Below are 19,036 nucleotides of genomic sequence, written 5' to 3'. Positions count from 1 at the left end.
GGGTAAGAGATCAACTGAAGGACTTGTATGCATGCATATAAGCATAACCAATGGACATAAGACACTGGGGGGTAGGGGAGGCCAGGGGATTGTCAAGGGCGGGGAAAAAAAAAGGACACATATGTAATACCCTTTGTAATACTTTAAGCAATAAAAAAAACACAAATAAATATATTGTCAAAAAAAAAAAAAAAAGACAATAACATAGATCTCAGCGAATAAGGGATTACTCTGCGCCAGACACAATACCTGGCATTTCACGGGTTACTTCTTATTTTTACAACAGCCCTACGAGGCAGGTAGCGTTACCTCCTTTACAGAGATGAGGAGAATGCAGGCAGAACGAACTGTGCTGAAGTAAACCTTTTTCTCCCCGGGCCCGCGGCTCAACCTGCCCCCACCTGCCTGCCCAGCCCCGGCCTGGCCTAGAGGAGAATTCAGGAGCCCACTCACCCTCTGCCGTTCGTCTCTGGTCCACCGGCTGCCGTCTTTGCCTCCAAGGCGCTGTTGAAGTTGGAGATGTTTTCAGAGGAGTAGAGGCCGGAGGGGTTGTTGTACTGGTTTGTGATGACCCTGGGGGCAGAGCCAGAGGCAGGCGAGGCGGTGAAGGGCATGGCGCTCCGGTTGTGGGCACTTCCTATGTGCAGGACCTCCTGCAGGCGGAGATCAGAGGAGAAATCAAGGCGGGGGCATCCTACATACCCTCTCAATGGACAGTGCCGGCCGAGGGAGGGAGACAGGTGTTCCATGAGCTCCAAAGGCCCTGGCTCAACGCCAAACTTCAGCTGAGGGGCTCCAATGTACCCACTAGCCATGGGCAACAGCCAGGATTCTCACAAGCTGGGTGCGCGGACAGGTTCACATGCCAGCTCCGCGGTCTGGCTCTCCCCTGAGGCTCTCCCCTGTCACCTCCTGATGGGGAGCCCAGGGCAGGATACCCCGGGTGCCCTGAAGCTGAAACACCCTTCCAGGGCACATTCCGGGGGGACTCAGGTACCAGGAGGACAAGAACAGGCAGTCACTTCTGGGCCAGTGCAAAGCAAGAGGTGCTAAAAGGTGAAGATAAAGTTCCCAGAACAGAGAGGGTTAGACAAACAAGATAAGAGGGCTGTGGTGACACGGGGCAGAGACGGCCTGGGCGCTCCCACAGAAGGGGGCCGGAGAAACCCCAGAATCCGTGGTTTCTCGTGGGAGGACAGGGCCGATCAGATCAAGGATGGGGGCTACCTGTCGCAGGGGCGGTGCCCAGGGGAGCTGCAGGAACAGACTTTGGTTCCTTCTGGGCCCGTTCCCCTCCTTCCGTCATTTGAGAAAGCTCCCTCCACCATGACGCTGGCTTGTCAGGAGTTATGGGTAATTACTACAGCTACACCTCAGAGCTTCGTTACAAACAGCCAAACATTTGAAAACTAACATGTGTTTTATTTAAAATCCCGGCTTTTCTGATGACTCAGTGAGCAAGGTGCTTTCTACCCAGATCTGGGTCTCCCTGCCTCCCAGGCAACAGAACGCTCTGTGCCACCTACTAAAGTCAGCTGGGTCCTGTTTTCGGGATTCCCCAGAAATCTTCCTGAACCCCCTGGTCTCTTTCTTAACACCCAGGCCTAGAGCAGCTGCCCTCCCCCGCACCCCCAAAGAGTTTCTGTCCCTTACTGCTCTTCCTTTTTTTTCTCTTTTTTTGCTAAACCTTTAAGTCTTTCACACTTTCTTAGAAAACGTTATGACGAAAAGTAGCAGCTTCATCTCCTGGGCACTGATTTAAAATAGAAGACGACACTATCCGACAGGTCAGAATCAGTGAGGTTTTAACTGTATAAATGACGTTGAGTTTGCTTTGTCCCCATTGGACCGAAGTTAACTACACACAGATGGTTCACAAAAGGGGAAGTAAGTATAATTAGCTGAAAAAATAACGTTAGCACTAATCAAAGAATGGTTAAGTAAACTGTACGGCACCACTCATCCAAGAAATAATATGTAGTCATTAACGGCAGCAGACGAGCAGACGGGAGGCCTGGGAGGCCTGGGACTTGGGCCCATGACGGGGGCTGCCCTCCAGCACTGCGGGGAGACCACAGCTATAGCCAGGAGTGCAACTCCTCCCTCCTCTCAGCATCTCCACAGCAACTCCGAGGAGCAACCCGGGATGCTGAGCACCAGGAAAGAGCCCTTATTTTTCTGTCTCAGCTCAGTTTTTCCCTGTTGCTTCCTGTTCAGCTTTGGGCAAGTTATACCTCTTTCTCAGCTCATTTCTCATCTTTAAAATGAAGTAATAAAGTCACTTTCGCAAGGACTTGGTGTGAAATCTTGGTGTGCCAAGCACAGTGCCTGGCACACAGAGACATGCAACCAGTGCCCCCCCCCCCCATAGAAATACATCTTCCATTCGAATGGAAGTCGGTAGAAAATGCAGGTTGGAAACTCTGGTTTTCCCTTTAGAGTGAATCTTCCAAGAATATATCTGTTTTGTATATAAAAGGAGTATCTGTAACCCCATGTGAATACTGGTCTTTGCAGAAGTCAGGCGGTTAATTCAGGGCCTGCCTTTTGGAAGGGATGATGTAATTGTTTGGGCTTTGTATTTATCCGTTGCCTAGGAAACTCAATAATGAGGAAATATAAAGTAGGTGTGTAACTGCTCTGACCTCAGATAAGCTGGGGTGTTGGCTGGCTTTATATGAACTAACAGATCTTTTAACTATAGGTGAACTCTGCTCCTACTCACTCCTCTATTTTAGAACGAATGGAAGTAGAGAATGAAAAAAATGAAAAGTGGCAAATTTTTCATATGAACAAAAAATTACTAGAATCAGAAGAAAAATATACTCAAGTTAGAAGTTAAAGTATTTGAAAATTTTTTTAATCTGATGAGAACTACCTTCAAAATATTTAATACAACCCTGACTGGGTAGCTCAGTTGGTTAGCGTGTCGTCCGGATACCCCAAGGCTGCGGGATCAATCCCCAGTCAGGTTACAAGAGGCAACCAATGAATGCATGGGTAGGTGGAACAACAACTTGATGTCTCTCTCTCTCTCTCTCTCAAATAAATAGATAAATAAATATTTTAAAAATGAATACAGGTAACCAGATTATATGTTTAAAATGCAAATTCAAGTATAATACATACAAAATACAACTGAAATTTAAGTATTACTTTAAGTGAAAACTAGGATTTTAGACAGACCAAATTAAAACAAAATCATTCCTTCTGTCTTATAAAATGTATGAGATTTAACACATTAAAGCGTAACATTTACAGTGAGTTTAATGAAGTGGCTGGAACTCCCTGGGCGGCTGGAATGAACTGTGGCGTGTTTTCAATTAGTTTGCACAACTGCCAGTTCGCAGACGGAGCCCATGCTATGAGCTGCCCTCACAGGAGCTGCCCAGAGCAGCAGGTTCCTGTCCGTTTAGAAATCTCAGATGCAAAGTGATCCTTACTGTGACTCTTAGAGGACTGGTAAGTATGATTTTTATCATATTAATAGGGAAAGTTTTGTGATTAGATTTCTGACATTTTAAATGGAAGCCTTTTGAGACAATATTGCTTACATGCAACCACTCCATTTACCCACGCTAATGCACCCAGGGAGTTCAATTTCATACAAGTTCCTGGTTCATGTATGAAAGCTAGCTAGCTACATTATCTTATCTTTTTTTTTTTTTAAGGGATTATTGTAATCAAATAGTGTTTCTTTTCTTTTCATTTTTTTAAAATATATATATTTTATTGATTTTTTACAAGGAAGGGAGGAGAGAGATAGAGAGTTAGAAACATCGATGAGAGAGAAACATCGATCAGCTGCCTCCTGCACACCTCCCAATGGGAATGTGCCTGCAACCAAGGTACATGCCCTTGATTGGAACCGAACCTGGGACCTTTCAGTCCGCAGGCTGACGCTCTATCCACTGAGCCAAACCGGTTAGGGCTACATTATCTTTTTTTATTATATCTCAATTCACCATAAAAATTAGCACCCCAAATTTAAAAAAAAAAATTAAAGTTCAAATCTTCAATTGGGATTAAATCGATAACAATCACAAACTAGTCAAAAAGAAGTTTTTAAAAGCAGTTGTCAATTTACTTATGAACTTATCATTAATAATTCATTATTTATCCAGTAGACACATATTTGTGAAAAACGTATGTTGAGTATATGGAATTTAACTGTCCTAACCTTTCTTCTTTAAGTTTTTTCCCTTATTTAAAAAGGAATGCCCATTCACTGTAGCTTATTTAGAAGATGTAATTAAGGAAGAAAGTAATAAATCACCTATACTCTAAATACTGAGAATTATTTATAAATATGGGATCCTAGGACAGTCTACTTTCTTTTTTTAAATATGTTTTTATTGATTAAAGGAAGGGAGAGGGAAAGAGAGAAACATCAGCGATGAGAGAGAATAGAATCATTGATCAGCCGCTTCCTGCATGCCTCACACTGGGAATCGAGCCTGCAACCCAGGCATGTGCCCTGACCAGGAATCCAACCGTGGCCTCCTGGTTCATAGGTCGATGCTCAACCACTGAGCCACGCCAGCTGGGTGGGACAGTCTACTTTCCCAGGAAATTCACACTGTGCATTAACTCCCTACCACAATTTTCACTGTGAATTACCACTTCATTTTAGTAATTTTAAGGTCTCACTAGAAGTCTCACTGTAACAAAAAGAGAGACCTGCACCCTAAGGATCATGGGAATTAGACAGTGGGAAACCAGGAGAGAAGCAGAGCTTACTACAGACCTTCCCCTTAGCTCCTCCAGCGTCCAGGCCTCGAGACTCAAACTTACTTTCACCCCCAGCATAATTCATTTGTCTCTGACGTCCATAGTGAGTTGAGTCAGCTCCTTGCTTTTACATGGTCCCGCCACCCCATTCTGCACAGGAAGGCTTCCACCCGCTTCCCATAACGCCTTCCTACCCCCGCTTCCAGCCCAGGCCAGTGTCACAGCCTTGGGGTTTTCCAGCCCTTTCCTCCTGCAGTTCCCTTACGGGAAGAGCTGAACCGGAGCCAGGACCCAGCACGGACAGTGGAGGGCTCTCCCTGCCGTCTGATCTCCGGGCCTCCCAGGCAAGAAAACACGGGCGTCGTCTTGCTGGGTCGTGCGAGGAGTGGCAGTGGAGGACAAGTACTTACTTGCGGTTCAGAGGCTAAGTTCATCTTGTACGGATGACGTTTCCCTTCCTCTGTCACGAGAGGAGACCAGACTTTATGTTCAGATCTGCAAGAGATGGACAAAGCTGTTCTTTTCATGCACGCTAAGTAAATAATACACACCAAAAGCAGAATGGGAAAATGCGCCCTCCTGCCTGACTCCTAGGCTCTGAACCAGCACCCGCCACCCGCCTTCCCCTCCACTTAGCCACCTTGATCCTTCAAAAGCACCAAGTCTGATTACATCGTGTCTGACAGCTGCCCACGCTCAGCCCTGAGGGGCTTTCCAGCTGCTGGGACTTCGCGAGCCTCGACCTCCCTCACTGCCCTCTGTCTCGCTGTCCCTCAGCCTCACTGACCTCCTCCTTGCTCCTAAGCATGCCTCATGCTGCCCACCTCTGCTCAGAACAGAACGAGCATCTCCTTTCTCTCCCCCAGTGTTCTCGATCCAACCTGCTAACCAACTTATTCCTGAAGCTTGTCTGGACCCAATAAAAGCGATGCCTCCTTTATTGAGTTTGCAAAGGATTTCTTTGTACCAATTGCAATCTCAGTCTGGTCTCATTTTTCATTAGTGTAGGTTTTTTTCTCTCTTATGGGGAGAGAATATTTTACTTATCTTTGTACTGTCAGAGTGCCTAGCACAGTACAATTATTTTACTCAAGCAGAGAAGTAAAATCTGTTTCAATTTGTTGGTAAACGGGTCAAAAATCAATTAAACTATCTATATATATAAAACCCTAATATGCAAATAGACCGAATGGTGGAACAACTGAACCGGTTGCTATGACATGTGCTGACCACCAGGGGGCATGCGCAAAACATGGTGGGGGGGGGGGGGGGGGGGGGGGGGGGGGGGGGGGGGGGGGGGCGCACCAGAACAAGGCGGGGTGCCGGTCACTGTTATCGGGACAAGCCTCTGGTGGTTACTGAAAATTCTTTGCTCCTGTGCACCACTGTCCTGCCAGGCACTCGCACCTGCTGCTGGCGCTGGCGCCGGTCCTGCTCGCACCAGCCCTGATCACTTGGCGCTGTCAGCAGGTGCAAGCAGAGGCTGCCGGCCCCGATCGTCCCTCACATCCACTGCTGGCACCAGCCCCAATCGCTCCGCACCATCAGTGGGTGCGAGCAAGGCTGGCACCATCAGCGCATGAGAGCAGCAGCGGCGGGAGGGGCCGGGCAGGAGCACGGAGGATGGGCCAAGATCCGCCCCTGTGCCCACTGCAGCCTTGCAGCCCACAGTTCCTTTCAAGGGGCACAAATTCGTGCACTGGGCCCCTAGTTAATAAATAAGTGAGTGAATGTCAAACTAAGGCTTGAAGGAGAAGATTTGGACTGAGGGAGAAATGGAAAAGAGACTGAGGGGGTAAATGAACTTTTGAGGGGGTAGTCATAAAATGTGTACCTCCCATGAGGATAGGGCACTGACGTGTACAGAATTTTAGCTATCCTGCCCCGCACTTGGTCCTCCCACCAGTCTTGTGGTGCAGGTAGAAAAAAGCCAAAAACCTATTCACAGATGAGAGCCTGAGCAAAGGGTTCGTGATGAAGAGCTAAGGTTAATGAGACATTAAAGAGCAGGTAACATAACAAATCAGAATGAAGAATGGGAACTTGATCCAACAGGAAATACGGAGCCATCAAGGTTGAATCAAATCGCTTCTGAAATCATGCTTTTTCCTTCCAAGACTCAACAAAAGAACGGGAATTCTACCCCAATCACCACTCCCGGTGCGCACTCCCCACTCACCAGCCTCTGAGAACAGGCAGCTCTCCTTTCTTGCTGTGTCCCTGAACACACACTCAGCACTCTGCCTAGAGGGTTGCTATCTTTCCCTGTCACTGTAATCTCCTGGCGTAGTACCCACTGCTCGGCCTGGTGTGGCAGGAGCCACATCCTGAGCAGATTCTCAATGGTTTCCATGAAGTTTTCATTTCATTATACTTGGCAATAGTTAACGATCTTAGTTCCTCAAAGCGGTACTGGATCAAGTAAAAATGCAGAGCCCTAGCTGGTTTGGCCCAGTAGATAGAGCGTCGGCCTATGGACCAAAGGGTCCCAGGTTTGATTCCAGTCGAGGGCACGTACCTTGGTTGCAGGCTCCTCCCCAGCGCAGGCCCTGTTCTGGGCTCGTGCAGGAGGCAACCAATCGATATGTTCCTCTCACATCCATGTTTCTCTCTGTCTTTCCCTCTCTCTTCCATTCTCCCTAAAAATCAATGGAATAATATCCTCAGGTGAGGATTAACAACAACAACACAAAAAAAAAAAATGCAGAAAGACGCCCACAATATAAGAAGCACTATGACAATTAGAGGGGAAATAAGCAACTGAAATTCCAATTCCACAGACCTTTGTAATTATTATTTTTTAATCCTCACCCAAGGATTTGGTTGTCTCCTGCACGAACTCTGACCAGGGCCAGGAAGGAGCCTGCAACCGAGGTACGTGCCCTCGACCGGAATCAAACCCGGGACCCTTCAGTCCGCAGGCCAACGCTCTATCCACTGAGCCAAACCGGCTAGAGCAATTCCACAAACCTTCTGACCTGCCTATGGATACATGGCACTGAGCTGGGGTGTAAGGGACTCTGAGATGGGAGAGGCCGTCCTTGCCACAGGCAGCTTCCAGAGGATCCGAAAAGAATGGGTGTTTCCCTGAGCCTTACCTGGATACTGTGAGAGTCATGTTGTCTACACAGCCCTTGATTTTGTTCTGAGCTTCCAAGTGCGTCATATTGCTGGTATTTTCCCCATCGATGGCTGTAATTATATCTCCAATACATAAATTAGCTATAGCAGCCTTGCTTCCGGGAGTAACCTGGAAAAAGGGAAAGAGCTAGTTACTACTCGTCTCCAAGGCAACCACTGAGTAAGCCATCACCAGGTTAAGTATTCACGGATGTGGAACAAAGCATGTAAAGAGGAAAGGGACTAAAATCGTAAGTGTCGATAGTAACAAACCTTTAAATTTGTGGAATGCATTATGGTTTACAAAGTCCTTTTCTCTATACTATCTCATGGGGTCCTTACAACCACCTGGTGAGAAAGGACAAACACCAGTCCCCATTTTAGAGACCTAAAAAGTGAGGCTTAGAGAGATCTGAGACTTACCTGGGGTCACCCAACTTGCATATTACTATAAGGGTGGGGAAAAGGAGGCTGACAGTTGTGAGTACGTGAAACATACAGTTTATTCTTATATTATTATTTATTAATTATTGTCTTATTTTCCATATGATTACAAACTTACTTTTACCCCACCCTGTATTACTACTAGTCATCCAACTCGTTTATTGCAGAGCTAGGACTCAAAGCCTGAAACCAGACCACTGAACTTTGCTGCTTCCTTAAAATAAATTGCCCATTACATTAAAAACACACACACTTAGACAACATTATGTACAGTAACACCTGTGCCTATAAAAGCCTTAGTAATTAATGTTATTTACGCACGGAAACAAATTGGAACACTGCACACCAAATTGTTCAGTTATACATTTCTGTAATGTTTCTGGTTTGTACAATGAGCTTGAATTACTTTTGTAATTAAAAAAAGCAATAGCCCTGCCCTAACCGGTTTGGCTCAGTGGATAGAGCGTCGGCCTGTGGACTGAAGGGTCCCAGGTTCGATTCCGGTCAAGGGCATGTACCTTGGTTGCAGGTCCCTTCCTCTCTGTAAAAAATCAATAGAATATATATTTTTAAAAAGTCTGTAAATATTTAAATAAATAAATAAATAAATAAATAAATAAATAAATAAGGCAATAGCCCTAGTTGGTTTGGGACTGCAGAATAAAGGGTCCTCAGTTGGATTCTAGTCTAGGGCACATACCTTGGTTGTAGGCTCGATCCCCAGCTGGGGTCAGGGCATGTGCGGGAGGCAACCGATCGATGTGTCTCTCTCACGTGGATTTTCTCTCTCTGTCTCTCCCCCTCCCTTCCATTCTCTCTAAAAATCAATGAAACAATATCCTCAGGTGAGGATTAACAACAAAAAGGCAATAAAAATATTTTTAAATCTGTAGAGTGGGTTTAGTATTTACACTGGTTCATTTCCTCCCACCCAAGAAGTTGGCTATGATTAGGGGGCTGGTTTACTGCAGGACAATGCTTCTGAGCCAATGGTTCCAAGTTATTGGGCCCCCAATGCTTGGGGGATCGAATCAATTACTGCAATGGGTCATCAAAATCCATCTGCCTACTGACTAGTACATGTGAACTGAAAAAATATCATGCCTCACACACAGATGTCCAACCATTTTTCAAGTAAATACAGATGCTGTAGTGTCTCGAATGAAATACAAACTCAGTGTGACGTAGTACTAACCTCAGCGTAATTTTTTGTTATTAGGTTCTATACTAAAATTATTACTACCAGGCCAGTGTCATTCCTTGACTTTGACATAAAAGACTTTCCTTAAGCCCTGGCCGGTGTGGCTCAGTTGGTTGGATGTTGTCCTGTACACCAAAAGGTTGCCAGTTTGATTCCCCGTAAAGGGCACATGCCCAGGTTTGGGGCTTGATCCCCAGTAGGGGGTGTGCAGGAGGCAGCCGATGCATGTTTTGTTCTCCCTCTCCCTTCCTCTCTTTCTAAAAATAAATAAAAATATTTTCTTAAAAAATACTTTTCATAATGAGAATTCCACGTCCCCCAGCAGCAGAGTGATGGCCACACACCCAGACTCCCAGCGACCACAGGTCGTGGCCTCTCCTTGGAGAGAACCCTGGACACCTGGGAGCCAACTGACGAAGATCTTGTGACGCGTGCGCCTCTGTAAGGCTGAACGAGAGGTAAGAGGCCCTTCAGGCATCACAGCAAGACACAAGGCTCAAGCCCTAAGCCTCCATAGCTGGTGTGGTTTCAGCCGCCAGTTTCCAATTTCACCTCAATGAAAAGGCCGGCACCTCCGAGGTGGCTGGTGCTCCTCATTAGCACCGACCACCATAAAATGAAGGGGGGATGACTTGATCCTTGAGGTCCCTGCTGGCTTAGACATGCTGTGACTGTACCAGGCAAAACTCCCCTGGAATGCAGCAGGACGTGGAAACCAGGGCAGAGATCCTGACCTCCGAAACTTCCTTTCTGGCTTTCCCATCATCCATCGACCAGAGGGCCAAGGTCAGACCTTTTCTCCCCCAGCCCCTGGGGAAAGACATGCGCACAGGCAGGCGTGACTGCTCTCCTTCAGTCGACATGGTGGAACCAGCCTGAATCAGCAGCACAGGCAGTGAAAACAAATTCCTCTCCTGAGGAGACTGATCTGACATCACTTCCTATATAGCTCAGTTTTTTCTAAAGAACAGCACACCCCTTGTTTAAAAAATGGCCCCAGGGATCACTTCATTTGGGGTTAGCAATGCTTCTAGATTGGCAAACTCTGCCTCCAGAGAACGGAGCCTGATCAAACTTCTTTCTATGACCAAATCTAGTGGTGCTAAAGATAAAATCCAAAAGCATCAGCCAGGTGCCTAACGACCATGCCTCCCTCCTAACCAACTTCATGCCATCCCCCCACTAAGTCTAGCTACAGGGGTCCTTGTTTCTTTCCCACTGCGGGACCTTAGCACCTGCTACGGCCTCTGCCTAATGAACGTCTCACCCTTCAGGCCTCAGCTTCAATAGCCTTTCTCAGAAGCCTTCCCTCACCTCCAATCTAAGTTAAATCGCCCACCATCCTTCTTCATCCAGGCACTGGTCACACTAGGCTTGTCAATCTGTTTTGTGGGTTAATTTATTTAATGTCTGAGAACCTACTAAACAGGAAGGTGTGTGAGGGCAGATCTTGTCTGCCTTTGGCGCTGTGGTATCCCCCGTGCCCAGCACCATGCCGAGCACATAGTAGGTACTCCATAAATAGTTGTCCAGTGAATGATTGAATCTAGAATATCTAGTGTTATTTAATATGTATTCATGCTTAATTTTATCCTTTAAAAAATGTGACTATTTTATCAGAGAAAGATAAATATCACATGATCTCACTCATTTGTGGAATATAATGAACAACATAAACTGATGAACAAAAACAGATCCAGAGACAGAGAAGCATTGATCAGACCGTCAAACCTCAGAGGGAAGGTAGGGGAGGGTGGGGGTAAGGGGGAGAGATCAACCAAAGGACTTGTATGCATGCATATAAGCCTAACCAATAGACACAGACACCAGGGGGAAGAGGGCATGAGTGGGGGGGTAAGGGGGGGCAAAGAGGGAATAAAGACACCTATTTAATACCTTAATCAATATAGAAATTTTTTTTAAAAGTGACTATTTTAAAAAGGGATCAAATAAGAATTTCTCTCAGCATGGATACCCTGGAACGTGACCACTCACAAAACTAAAATGATGGGAGTGGGAGAAAAGGTTTGAAAAGATGAAAAAGGAAGTTTCTCTTGATTTTACATATTTTCAAGTATTTCTCTTGAGATACTCAGCGGCTAAGAGCTCTGGAATTTCCAGCATTTGGTTCAAACTGTCCTGTGGGAGAGGCATTTCTGCTAAGAACATCCCACAGGTCCAGGACAAGCTGGAACCAGTCTCAAGAGCCCTGAGCCTGAGTAATCAAGGCCTGGCCATCTATCTTCCCATCTACTTTTTTTTTTTCTTCTTAAAGCCAAACTGATGAGAAGCCAAAGGAAATCTTAGAGTGTTACAAGACAACATCATCAGATGGGACTTGGATGAAATTACATGTAAACTTTTAAAATGGAAATAGACAAGTAACCATGTAAATGCAATGTATCATTTAATAGGAAGGTTTCAGAATCAATTTATGTAGCTAACAAAAAGAGATTAAATATATTGAATTAACTAATTAAAATTAATTAATTTTAAGAAATTAACTAAATAAAAATGAATTCATTCTTTTATGAGCTGTTGGGGTGTTTTTTTTAATGACTTAAACAAATTACAGATTTGCCTTCGCCTGGCCAGTGTGGCCCAGGGTTGAGCACTGACCTATGAACCAGGAGATTACAGTTCAATTCCAGGTCAGGGCACATGCCCAGGTTGCTGGCTCCATCCCAAGTAGGGGGCAGGCAGGAGGCAGCCAATCAGTGATCCTCTCTCATCATTGGTGTTTCTATCTCCCTCTCCCTTCCTCTCTGAAATCAATAAAAATATTTTTTAAATAAAAAATATGTATATTTGCCTTCTACAAAGCCCTTTCACACCCAATTTCCTCTTTGAGATTTTAATAATGATGACCTCACCACCAACATATAATATGACAGATGAGGAAACGAACCCACAGAAGCTGTGACTGACTCAAGTTCACACAGCTAACGGCTTGAGCCTGAACTTGACACCAGACTCCCTTTCTGCTTTACCACAAAGCCACAAGCAGATGCTCCGAGCCCAAAGCGAAAGAGAAATCCAGAATTAAGGGGACTCATCACATTCTACAAAAGGTACTGGAGTGTCACAGATCCTGCCGCTGCCTGGGTGCTTCCTGTCATAGGACAATCGGCTCAATTGCTCTGTGCTGAGCTGGGGCCCAGCAACCTCATCCCTTATAAAATATACAAATCAGAACATGGACTGAAAGGGCCTCAGGGAGACCTATCTCCAGCACCAGTTAGTCCCCATCTTGACTGGTGGGCTCCAATCCTTACTACACTCTCTATTCATCATAATCACCAGTTTTGGTCAAGGGTTAACTCACCAATCCTTGTGATACTATCAGGTGGGACCATTACGGCATCATTACAGATGAGGAAATGGAGGTACAGGGGTTAAGTGGTTTTCCTGAGGTTATTAGCTGGGGAGTGGCAGGCTGTGGGCCCCAGAGTCCATCCACTTAACCCAGTATGCCACAATGTCCTTTCTAATTTCCTCCTGACCATCAAATTCCATCAGAATCAGCGCATGAGGAGTCAGCTTCAATTTCTAAAATGGAAATCCTATACTCTCCTCCAAAGAAACAGACCCATTAACTGAATGGACATTCTCAAAACCCCTTCCCCAGCTTTCTTCCCCAGAGACCATACAACTCAATCACACAACGCTTGCTGCCTAAGAATGGGTTTTAGGCACAATAATTTCCACTAATGACCAACCTGCTCTTTTCCGCAGAATTCGCTCGTGTCTTCTTCACTCCTGTCCCGCCCGGCAGACGTCTGCTCAGAGGCAGGCCTGCACACCTGCCCTACACTGCAAGCTCCTCATTGCATCTTTAAAGCCTGTGCAACACTCATTCACTCATCAGACAGTCATTCCTTAAGTACATTCTGAAAGACAGTGTGTAGCTTGTTGATTAAGATGTGGCTTCTGAAGTCAGATGGTCAGGGTTCAAGTCCTGTCTCTGCCACCTATAAACTAAGTGTCCTTGGGCGGGATATGTCACCTTTGTGTGCCTCACTCTTCTCATCTCTGAAATGGGGATGGCAGCAGTCCTGACCTCAGAAGGCTGTTGTGAGGATTACATGAGATGATTCAGGCAGAGCACACTGTCACACTCTAAAAACGTGAGCTCTTGTTTGTAGATTCCCGTACCCACACAGGCAGTGGAATCGAGATGGAAAAGGGTCAATCACAACCTCCTAAGAAAGACAGGCATGTACAACAGCTGATGAGTGCTGTGCTGAAAGCAAGCCAAGAGGCAGTGGGAACCTAAGGATGGAATCAGGGAAGACTTCCTGGAGGAGATGTTGCTTAAAACTGTGCAAAGTCGCTGCAGGAGACGGGAAAACGCATACCAAGTTATAGGAACAGCATGTGGACTGGCATGGATGAAACACAGGACCTGAAGGGAGAGGAAGAGGATGAGGCTGGAAATGTAAAGAGATCAGCCTGCAAGAGCCCTGTTAATTTCCTTCTAACAAGATTGTACCTTATCTGGGAAACAATGGAGAACAAAGGAATCTAAACATGGCATTTGACTCAACTGCCCAGTTACTGCCAAGAAACAACACCAAGCCTTAGTTTTGCTGAGATTAAGGTGACTGAGTGACAATACTCTCCTGATGGCAGTTAAAGAAACAGACCCATTCAGGGTCACCAGTCAGCCTCCAGACCAACCACTGGGAGGCTGGCTTCCCCCAGTGAACCTTGCAGAAGGCAGTTCCATTAAAATGGCACGTTGCATTGACAGCTAGATGGGGTTCCTTTAACTCCCTCGCTGGAGGCCCATGAAATGAATCCAGCCTGCAATCTTGTTTTTTTTTAAACTTAAATTACTTGCTAATAATTACATGTCAGTAAATTTCATACAAAACCCCTAGATTCTCAGCTTCTTGTGAAAAATCAGAAAACCTAGGCATTCTGGACCTATATTCCCGATGGCAACAATCAGCACCAGCTACAGAGCTTGTACCCTCTAGATGGGGCATATGCGCTCCATTCAGCCACAGCCCAGCCCCCCACCCCTACGCTCTATTGCCTTCAACACAGAAACTTCGTACCAGTTGCCATGTATCATCATTCTTGAAGCTATTAATTTCATTTTCTTACTACCTCATCCTTGAGTCAAAACTCATTTATGTTGCCTCCTGACCCCTTCATGCAAATGTGTTTGTAACCAACCACTGGCGTAGTTAAAAAGTTATGTAAAGCTGCCCTGGCCGATGGCTCAGTTGGTTAGAGCATCATCCCGTACACCAAAAGGTCACAGGTTCAATTCTCGGTCAGGGCACATACCTAGGTTGCAGGTTCAATCCCCAGTTGGGATGCATAAGGGAGGCAACCAATCAATGTTTCTCTCTCACATCTCTCTCTGTCTCCTTCCTTCCTCTCTCTCTAAAATCAATAAAAACATATCCTCAGGTGAGGATTGGGAAAAAAAGTTATATAAAGCAAAATCATATGTAGAAACATTTTATGACTAAGATTATAAGATGCCCTGGTTTGCACAGGACAGTAACCAACTTTCCCATCTTGATTATCAAAAGCACTTCCATTTCATTCTAAACAGTGTTCCAGTCCGGACGACAAACTGCACTGCCGTCCTTCTGATAGAAATGGCGGTTTTAACCAGCTATTTGTCAAACAGTTTACGCAGTTCTGATGCAGAGCCCCCCACCCCGGGGGAAAAATGGTCTCTATTCAGAATTTTCTCCGACTTTTACCTGTGGACAGAATATAGGCCAATTTCCTGAATATTCACAGAACATGGTTAACCTTGACCCTTGCAATTGGCATCTAAATATTAGGCTAGAAATTGACCCAACTCACCAATAAGTCAGGAAAACTAATATTTGCAAGGATGAGGCAGCGGTTCCTAAACAAGTTAGTCATCAGATCCCCTAGGGGTTATAAAAAATACATAGATCTCCACACCCCACCTTAGATCTACTGAAGGTTTACACAGTGAGACCCATAAATCTACTTTTTTTAAAAGCTTCCCAGGAAATTCTGATGTTTACCAGGTTTGGAAACATCAAGGGGGATGTTGACTATCCTTTCCCCGAAGTTCTCTTCCTGAATGATGTTAACTTATCAAGGTAAACAAAAAAAATACTTAGAACTACATCTCAGCTCCTCCAAAAACAACTGGAAGGGCTTACACTCCTGTTAAAGTGCACAGAAGGCCCTTGAGAGAAACATCCATTTAGAAAAGTATTTCTCTATCTCTTACCAAAAGAGTTTTTTTTATAAAATACAGTCCCTATAATGTTGGTCAACATCCTTGAAGTTCTTTGCAAACAGAGTATTGTAGAAGTAACTTCGTTCCAGATGTGTCAATAACTCAACCTGATTCCTGTTTTGCCTTGGCCAGAAAACTCACAGCTAAACGTCGTACACTATTTCAGAAACCACCTGATTTAAAGGTCTGGACACATCTCTCTTTTGTTCTATGTTCATAAATCTTATTACATGTGTTCTTATGTTTTAAATACTGTAAATACATTTGGTGTTGTAACTCAATTTAAATTCTCTTTACAAGTAGGTGAGATAGCATAAATGAAGATAGTATTATATGGAATAAGACTAGAATAATGAAGTTTGGGGTTCAAGATGAATCTCAATGTCATAGGCCTTTAAGAAACACCAATGGCTGGGGCCAAGTGAAACTGTATGATTTTATGTAGGTTGGCCTGAAAACCCCAAGAACGTGTCAAAATGTTGATTGCTCTGCGACCATTTTCTCAAGGAAATGTGGCAATAAAGTGGGATTCAGGTACATGTAGAGGATTTGTGCCTTAATCAAGCTTCATTTCATGCTCAGTGCAAACGGAAGCTCTTAACACTAAGCGTGGCAGTTCAAAGAGACTTTTTGCTCTCGGTCTAAAAGAACCATCATTTCTTAGGTAGGAACATGATTAAAAAGCAGATAGCAAAACAGAATACCTTAATGTATCAAGAAGTCACTGAGTCTTTCAGAAGTCTCCAAACAAGCCCCAGGAGCCCCGTGTGCAATCACCACCAGCCATAACCTAAGTCCTAGCCAATTGCCCAGGCTACGGGGACCTGACCTTCCTCTCTGTAAAGGCCAACACCAGCTTTCCTCTCCTCCGTGGAGCAAGGCAAGGCACAGCCTAAGGAATAAGCACGGCCTGGAAGCCAGTCCAAGCCTGGTCCCAGCACAAAAGCAATTCCTTGGTGCTTTTCGCAGTCCTGACCAGCAGGACAGTGTGACCTCTGTGGTTAGATGATCCTCTCCTCTCCTCTCAGTCACCTGCCAGGCTGCAATACCTTAAGGCCATTCTTCTCCCCCCTCTCCTCCTCAAAGACAAACCAGCCCCTTTGATATCCACAAAGGGGGGGAGGGGGCCTCTGGTTAGGGGTCATGACATGGCTTGGTAAATTTCAGACCAGGAGGCTCAAGCATTCACTTACATGCTATTCCCTTTGATCCATCCTCTTCCTCCTACCTCCTTAGATCAGCGGTGACCAGCTGGAGTAGCTAATATTTCTCAAGTAATGGATTTCACAGAATGAGGAAGCACAGAGCAAGGGCCATTAACACCTAATGAGCCTTCATGGACATTTCTAGGTTTTCAATAATCTGACAGATGAGCCCTGACCTTTATGACATGATGTAAACCTCAGTGAGTCTGGATATAACACTCTTGAAAAATCAGAAAAGACCCTCTGGCTACAGAGTATCTATTACTAAGCATCCCTTAGGATATTGAGCAATTCGCCACAAACCCACAGGCTGTCTTAGCAAAGGCTTCCCCAGGACTCAAGAGGAAAATGAGCAGCTCCTCCCACAAGAGCACCCCTATCTCTGGCCCCACCCCTTCCTGTCTTTTGTCAGTTGCTGGGAGAGAAAAACAGTCAACATACACTCAGCAGCAATTTGGACCTGGGTGTGGATTCTCTGAAACCTTGAAAGCAACTAGAGGAAATAAGAAATTGACATAGAGCCCAGCTGCCTGGCTCAGTGGTTGAGCGTTGACCTGTGAACCAGGAGGTCACGGTTGGATTCTGGTAGGGCCTGGGGGCTCCATCCCCAGTGTGGGGCCGGAAGGAGGCAGCTGATCAATGACTCTCTCTCTTCCTTCCTCTCTGAAATCAATAAAAATATATGTATGTTTTTAAAAAAGGAAATTGACACAGAAAAACAAAAACTCAAGGGGGTAGACAACTGTAGATTTGGAGCAGAAAAAAAACTCAGGGGGACAGTGGCCAGTGTGCGCATCATCAGGGAGTCCAAAGTAGAAGTTAAGAAACTGGGAAAGGAAGGAAGCTAATTTATGTCCATTTAAAGTTGAAAAGCTGGATTGAAATGTTGTCATCGCAATAACATAGATGAAAACACTGAGGAGCAAACGTAGCTACACACAACGTATTCAGCATGATTCTGCTCAGAAACAGGCAAAATCAAGCTATGGTGTTCAGGAGGCATATCTGGGTGGTGAAACTATAAAGAAAAGCAAGGTGATAAGCGTAAGTCATGATAGGGTTATGGGTAGTGAGCTTCTGGGGCTCTGGCAATGTTCTATTTCTTGACCTGGGTGGTGGTGACTATACAGGCATTTATTTACTTTATAATCGTTTGCTATGCAATTATATTTTATGACTTTATTTCACAAAAAATAAAACAAACACACACACACACACACACACGCCCTAGCCAGTTTGGCTCAGTGGATAGAGCATTTGCCTGCAGACTGAAAGGTCCCAGGTTCTATTCCAGTCAAGGGCACATGCCTGGGTTTCGGGCTTGATCCCCAGTAGGGGGCGTGCAGGAGGCAGCCAAGCAATGATTCTCATCATTGATGTTTCTCTCTCTCCCTCTCCCTTTCTCTCTGAAATCAATAAAAAACTATATATATATGTAAAAAACAATTTCAAGTACATGGATTAGAGTTATATTCAGAAGCTTTAGCAATTTAACAAAAGACTAGAGCCAATACCAGAAAAATCCATGCAAGAGAAAGCAAACAAAACTAAATAAAAGGCCCTCCTCTCCCGGCCTAATTTTATGGTTTGCTTTGGTGTGGAGACTCAAAGTCTACATATCCAAATCCATACTAGCAAACTCCATCTGCCCAGATGCTAACTATAACACACCTACCAACCAGAAGGTGTGTACAACTCCAGCTCAGTGCTCACACCTCCTCACCATTGTTCACTGTTCACAGAGCACTCTCGCACACCATAACTCACAGCCAGCGGCCGGGGCTATCTCCACCGCAGGGTTAGGGAAGGCAGCCTCCACAATAGAAGGCTCACCCCAGGTTCGGCTCGAGGAAGCAGCAGAAACCAGGCCACTTTCCCATCCCCAGGAGCAGGCCCCAATTTTTCCATGTGGAAATAATGAGATGAAGAAACAAGTAAGTCACTGTCAGCATGGGCATGTCACCTCCTCTGAGTCACTTTCGCTTTTCAATTAAAGCACCTGCCAAGGTCAAGATTAGCTTCCCTCACTAGACCATGGACACCTTGAGAATAGAGTTGTATCCTCCCTTTTCTGACCCCCCCCCCCCCCGG

At 45.3% G+C, this 19,036-nt stretch overlaps 1 protein-coding gene across 1 annotated transcript in view; it reads right to left on the bottom strand.

The window, feature by feature from the left end:
* PDLIM1 (PDZ and LIM domain 1) overlaps positions 1-8,009 on the bottom strand; it is a 20,728-nt gene extending 12,719 nt beyond the window's left edge. Inside the window, exons 1-3 of the mRNA XM_014532726.1 lie at positions 7,830-8,009; positions 5,142-5,226; positions 454-653 (exon numbers count right to left, since the gene is read on the bottom strand). Of these exons, the coding sequence (XP_014388212.1) occupies positions 454-653; positions 5,142-5,226; positions 7,830-7,897 (353 nt within the window). The 5' untranslated portion in view covers positions 7,898-8,009. The remainder of the gene's footprint in view (positions 1-453; positions 654-5,141; positions 5,227-7,829) is intronic.
* Between the last annotated feature and the right edge of the window lie 11,027 nt (positions 8,010-19,036).

Source organism: Myotis brandtii, unplaced genomic scaffold, assembly GCF_000412655.1.
Source record: "Myotis brandtii unplaced genomic scaffold, ASM41265v1 scaffold902, whole genome shotgun sequence".
Taxonomy (NCBI): Eukaryota; Metazoa; Chordata; class Mammalia; order Chiroptera; family Vespertilionidae; genus Myotis; species Myotis brandtii.
This window is presented reverse-complemented; position numbering and strand designations above follow the sequence as displayed.